The following is a 6000-nucleotide window of genomic DNA, read 5'->3' on the forward strand; positions in this document are numbered from 1 at the left end:
TATATGTGTATCCTTGAATGACGATGCGGGCGGTACATGCGGCAACAGGGATAATGCACTGGGAACTTGCTGTCCGGAGTGACAGCACAGATAAGGGCGTCATTACTTTTCGAAGCTTGCGGCAAAGTTCTTCCGTAACTACTGGAACAGCGGCGGCTGTGTCGACTAATGCCAGTGTGACGACTCACTCCTTCTACAGATACTTCGATTACGTTCGTCGGAAGAGAGCGAGGCTTTGTGTGGTTCGACTGGAATGCAGTTCTCGCCTCTTGAACTGCGGTAGCTAGTTTTCCTGCTCCGATGGGACCGGGCGCCGCCGCATTGGGAAAAGTGAGCGGCGACGAGGGAATGGCGAGCAACGATCACAGGTAGAAGGGATGACGTTGCTCGTAGATGGCAAGTGCGAGTCATTTGCTGGCGAGAAGAACGAAGCTGGCGAAGTGTAGGAGCGGACAGGTTGGTCATTACTTTGAAGCCATAAGCGACGGCGACAGTGCTGTGCCACGTGACCAGGGATTCCACAGAAGCACATGGGGCGATTGTCAGGTGTATGCCAGGGTCCCGTGGTAGCCGGTGATCTGGTGGTGTACACTGGAGGGATTGGAAGTGGCGGTGTAGCAAACGGTGGTGCTGAAAAAGTCTATGGAGGCGGTCGTGCTGCAACCTCGGCGTAGCTTAGAGGTACAGGCAAGGGGCTGCTGCACGAGCGTTGGTGGCGTTGTAGCGAAGAAGACTGGCACGCCCTATGGACGCGCTATCATCATCGGCTCGCCGACGAAGAGGGACTCGCACTCTCGGTGTCTGACACTTGACTGAGACGGTCGCGTTCCTGACTGTTCAATAAACCGCATTACATATTTGGTGGAGTTGTACTGGGTAGTACTTCCCCAACGACCCTGGAACTACGTAATCGGACACTGCCGGCCGTCATGCCTGACGACGCCAGCCAAACAACACCTCCGGCATCGCCAACACTGATTTGTCCTGGCTCAGTGCGTCAATGTGATCCTCCGATCTTCAGCGGTTCCGACGAATACGACGTAGAAGATTGGCTCTCGACATATGAGCGGGTGAGTGCCCACAATAAATGGGACGATGCTGCGAAGCTCAGTTACGTGAACTTCTATCTCACGGGTGTCGCTAGCGCGTGGTACCACAACCATAAATCCGACCTCAGCACCTGGCCAGATTTCAAGGCGCACATTGTGCAAGTCTTTGGTCGCCCTGAGGTGCGGAAGCTCCGTGCCGAAGAGCGCTTGCGCAGTCATTCCTAGCAACCCGGTGAAAACTTCACCAAGTACATAGAAGATGTTGTGGACCTCTGCAAGCGCGTCACGTCATGGACCTCTGCAAGCGCGTCAGATACATCACGTAATGAAGGGCATTGAAGACGACGCATTCCAAATGCTCCTGTCGAAAAGCCCGCGGACCGTGGTTGAAGTCGCTGAACTTTGTCAAAGCTACGACGAACTAAGGAGGCAACGTCTACTCACTCGACGTTCTTCGGTCCCCGATACTTCCATTGCAAGTTTAGCTGCTGTGACGAACAACGACCATCTGTTTGGCAAAATCAAAGAATTTATACGCTCTGTAGTTGCCCGCCAGTCTTCTTCGCTAGAAAAGTTCTGGCTCATTCAGGGAATTTTGCAAAGGGGCTTAGGGAAAACCTGGAAAACTCTGGGAATTTGGAAATGTCAACTTGGTAGACACCCTGTGGCAGGAGAGGCTGTGACTTGTACTGGCAGCTTAATTTGTGCATGAGAAGGAAGCCCAAGGGCCTGCCCATTAGAGTTGTTACCAGCGCCGAGACAAAGATCAGTTCTTTGTGCAAAATAATAGCAACTGAAATAAAGGGACGTCTAAGTTGTGTCTTTTGTAACAAGAAGTGAGACAAGTTCAGTGACCATTTGGCTGTTGTGGTGCTCCATAAAACATTGGCATTAGAATTTACCCTTACTGCTCTTGCCATCTATATTCTGCAGATATCAGCTTATCCTCTTGTGTAAAACCGTCTTACCACCGGCACAGCATTTTCACCATGAAGTCTAGGGTTTGACGAAAACTAGTCTGGCGAGGAAAGAACATGGCTGAGTAAATGTACACTCGCCAACTGAAAAAATTGAAAACACAGATTGACGTTTCGGCGGCCAATACGGGTGCCTTGTTCACAATGAACGAATGCATGGTGGTCTTTATTATATATGCGTTGGAAGACATAATGCGCTTGCGTAAAACTCAAGGAGGGGACCCTGCGTCCAGTTTATCGTGTTAGTAGTAGATTATAGGCAGAATGATTCAAGGAGCAATCGGGATGATAATTTTTTCTCTCTTTCAATGATAGAAGCCGAATGCCAGTTAATACTGTGTCCAGTCTTTTTGTGATGCTCTACCAGGGTGCTGGAAACCATGTGTCCTTTGGCTACATCACTGCGGTGCTGCTGTAGCCTTCTTTTAATGTTCCCCGTCTCGCCTATGTAGCACGCCTGGTAGTCCTGGTAAGGAATTATGTGCTAGATGACGCCCGGAAATGTTTCTTTTTCGAAGTGGTCTTTGACTCAGACGAGTTATTGTTTTAGCTTGCTTGAAAGGATGTGGCAGATTTGTACATCATAATCTTTGAAAATTCTTGATATTGACTCGCTCACGCCTCATGCATAGGGGAGAGATTCCCGTTTTCTTGTTCTCATTGGCCTTACAGGGGGTTCAGCTGCATGCTTTTCTTCAGTCTTTATAAACTGGCCGGGGTAGCCATTGCTGACCAAATCCTGCATCACTCTCTTCAACTCAGCTTTGCGTGCATTTTGCACACATGGTGAAAAGCTCTGCAAGCATTTTCACCATGCGTACTGGATAGTTGTCAGTCCCTTTAATTCTTGTGAATGGCTAACAATCAAAAGAAAAGGCTCAGCAAAATTTTTTTGCAAGGTGGCACTTTTATATTCAGTATAAACATGTTTATTTTATAATCTTTGAAATGACAAGAACAAAAATAAAGGTGACAGTTGGGAAAAGAAACTAGAGAGAGATAAGGTGCAGAAAAATTGAAGCAATACTAGTTGTTGAGGTATGTGATCTTTCTGTCATATTGCATTGAATACTATGCTGTGCCTTGTGCAGGAATGTGTCCAACACAACGTGTCCCCTGTGCCGGGAGGAGTTTGAGAGCACCAAGGAAACCTGGGTCATCTCGGAGGCTCCCGAGTCGTCGGAGGTGCTGAGTGAAATGCAGAAGGCGCTCTCCCAGCTGCCTGAACAGAAAAGCAGCCCATCGGCACGATGAACTGGCTGTGTGCTGCTAAGTCAAGAGGGTGATCATGCTGCCACTTGCTTGCTTGGAAATAATATATGCCTTCTGCAACAGTACACATTATTATTTGCAACAAATAGCATTGCTGTTGTGGTGTAATATGCCTCCACTACATGCAAGAGCCAGCTAGGCAAGCAGCAATAATGAAATGTTATGCAGTAAATCGCATGAGAGGCATTTATGACATTCCTTGAAGAAAAGAAATGCTTGAAAGGTCGCGGTGCATATGCTAAACACGAGAAGCCTGCCTTTTCTTCATTAGTAATAGATGTCACCATCAGGTTCAAGTTATGTGGAAATATTTATAAAAAGACTTTCGTATATCATCGGCTTCTTTAAAAATTGACAGTAGTAAAAAGTTATAAAAAGTGCCAAATATTTGTTGAGTATATAGATGAGGACACCAAACCTCGAAATTATTTGAGATATTGAAACCATCATCAGTTTCAAATTCAGCATGCCCAAAATATGCATATGCACATGAACAACTTGTCCGATACGAATTATTACTGGTGAAAAAAAACAAAGGAGAACCCCACCACAGCACCATATGCTGCCAGCAGCCACCTAGCTCAGTTTGTCTCTCTACTCTACTGAAAGAGTATAAACTGTGGGTTCAAGCCTAGCGATGCACAGTACCATGTAAGTTGCATGCTGCTATGCACACGCAGTTATCTTTCTTCACTTCACTTTCACTTCACTTTATTACCTTAAAGACCCCGATTAAGGGGGTATTACATAAGGGGTGGGTTTACAAATAAAGGTTATAGAGAGTGATCTTCATGAGAAACAAATGTAGTTAAGTTGTCCGCAAAAGTTGATGAACACGTGATGGCTGCAATGTCATGGGGAAGGCCATTCCAGTCCACTGCTGTGTGAAAAAAAAATGAGGCCGCCAAAGTAGTGGTGCGAGCACGTACGCGTGCGATTGAGTAAGGACAGGACGTACGGGGAGATATGCACGCCGGTGGGATGATGTCCGATGCTTGATTGAGGGGACTGTGAAACAATTTGTGAAACAAACAAAGACTGGCGATGCGGCGCCTTAGGGTATCAAACTTTATGATCATCATCAGCCTCTTTTACGTCTACTGCCGGGCCCCTATAATGTAAGACCATTCCAATCTGTTTTTATTCTAAATCGGCATTCGCCCTTCCTGATAGCTCAGAATTGTTTGGGTCCAGCCCATATGGGCAGGCGCCACACCCATATAGGCAGACCCTGAGCCATTTTGATCTATCACGGAGGGTTAATGGTGGATTTGGAATAAAAACAAATTGCAATAGTTTTATGTTATACTGGCCCAGGAGCAAGTCCTCTCTCATAGATCTCCAATTATACTCTTGCGTCAGCTGACACCATATTTGTAGGGTCCTTCATTTACAGATAAAACTCAATGATTCCCTATTTTTTGCATTCCAAACAAATATTTTGAAAATCTGGTTAAACATGATTTCTCCCCAAAATTACACCATTTCATGAAGGATAAGAAAAATTCAGGCATTGCAAAAGCAATGAATGGTGCCTGCCTTGCATTCCTTGCAAGTGGTCAAGACAGATATTGCGGCAGACATATGCCAATATTAAAAGTGAATGCTGATGTACATTGCTACAGAGTGAGTTCAAACAGCATCTGCTAGAATGAAGCCCCGAGAGCAGCATTTATGTGCTGACAAGATGCTACGGCCTGCTACCCCAACCTGTGTCGTGTGGTTCTTTCTCTGTCTTGTTCTTTTTTGCGCAGTTTTTCGTTGTTCGCATAATGTCATACCAACTAGCCCCTCACCGTACGCTTCTAGACTTCATCTCTTCTACTTGGGGCTCTTTTCTGTGTTCCCTTTCCTACGAGGACCAGAGCGCTGCGTGCACTAGCCTCATAGCTGCAAAAACTTGCGAGGCCAGGAGGTTGGGATACTGCTTGCGCAAGAATACGTGCCCGCCGGAGGTGTTGGGCATCTTCGGTATCCTTGGCTGTTCCGAGGGACACTGGAAAAGAATTGCAAAGATTCTGAGAAGTGAATGCTGGAAACACGTCCGCCTGTTGCAAGACTGGCTACGGTGTCTGTGCTTCAGCGTGAAAGGAACGGGCCCCGCAGGCTTCCGGGCTCTCAAGGGTTACCAGGCCCTGGCCCAGTCATGTGCCGAGTTCCTTTGGAACACGTGGCGACGAAGTTTACCCAAGGCCCCCAGAAAGCAGGTTGGTGCTGTTCCGGTGTTATACCTTGGAGGGGCGGTCGTTCCACAAGAAGTTGAGAGTGTCCTCAGCAGGGGACCGAAGTTCAGCCTGGAAGTCCCTCTGTGCAAGCACGAGGCTTTGGCGACGGCGCATAGGATTGCTGACAAAGTTCAAGGCGAAGAGAAAGAACGTTGCCATTTAGAATGCGTTGATGTGATCCGCAATACTTCCAAAGGCACGAAGAAAGGAAATTCCATGGTGAGATCGGTGGCAAGCTTTTTTAGGAACTCTGATCTCGCTTTGATGACGGCCGATAAGGAAGGAAGCTTTGTGGTTTTACCCCAGAAGCTTTTTAGTGATAAGGCCATGTCCACTGTCTTAAAGAACTTTAGGATTGTAGATCTGAATCTGTCTCAAGTGAAGGTAAAGGCGGTTGCACTATTAAGGGATCTGAAACTCGATCGGCTAAAAAGTGAAGTGGTGAAAAACAAGGTCACTGTGCTCTCAGTGTTCTTC

At 47.0% G+C, this 6000-nt stretch overlaps 1 protein-coding gene across 1 annotated transcript in view; it reads left to right on the forward strand.

The window, feature by feature from the left end:
- Positions 1-3363, forward strand: part of LOC126538417 (RING finger protein 141-like) — a 286083-nt gene extending 282720 nt beyond the window's left edge. The window contains exon 6 of the mRNA XM_050185260.3: positions 3118-3363. Within this exon, the coding sequence (XP_050041217.1) occupies positions 3118-3280 (163 nt within the window). The 3' untranslated portion in view covers positions 3281-3363. The remainder of the gene's footprint in view (positions 1-3117) is intronic.
- The last annotated feature ends 2637 nt before the right edge of the window (positions 3364-6000 follow it).

The sequence above is a fragment of the Dermacentor andersoni genome, chromosome 4, assembly GCF_023375885.2.
Source record: "Dermacentor andersoni chromosome 4, qqDerAnde1_hic_scaffold, whole genome shotgun sequence".
Lineage (NCBI taxonomy): Eukaryota > Metazoa > Arthropoda > Arachnida > Ixodida > Ixodidae > Dermacentor > Dermacentor andersoni.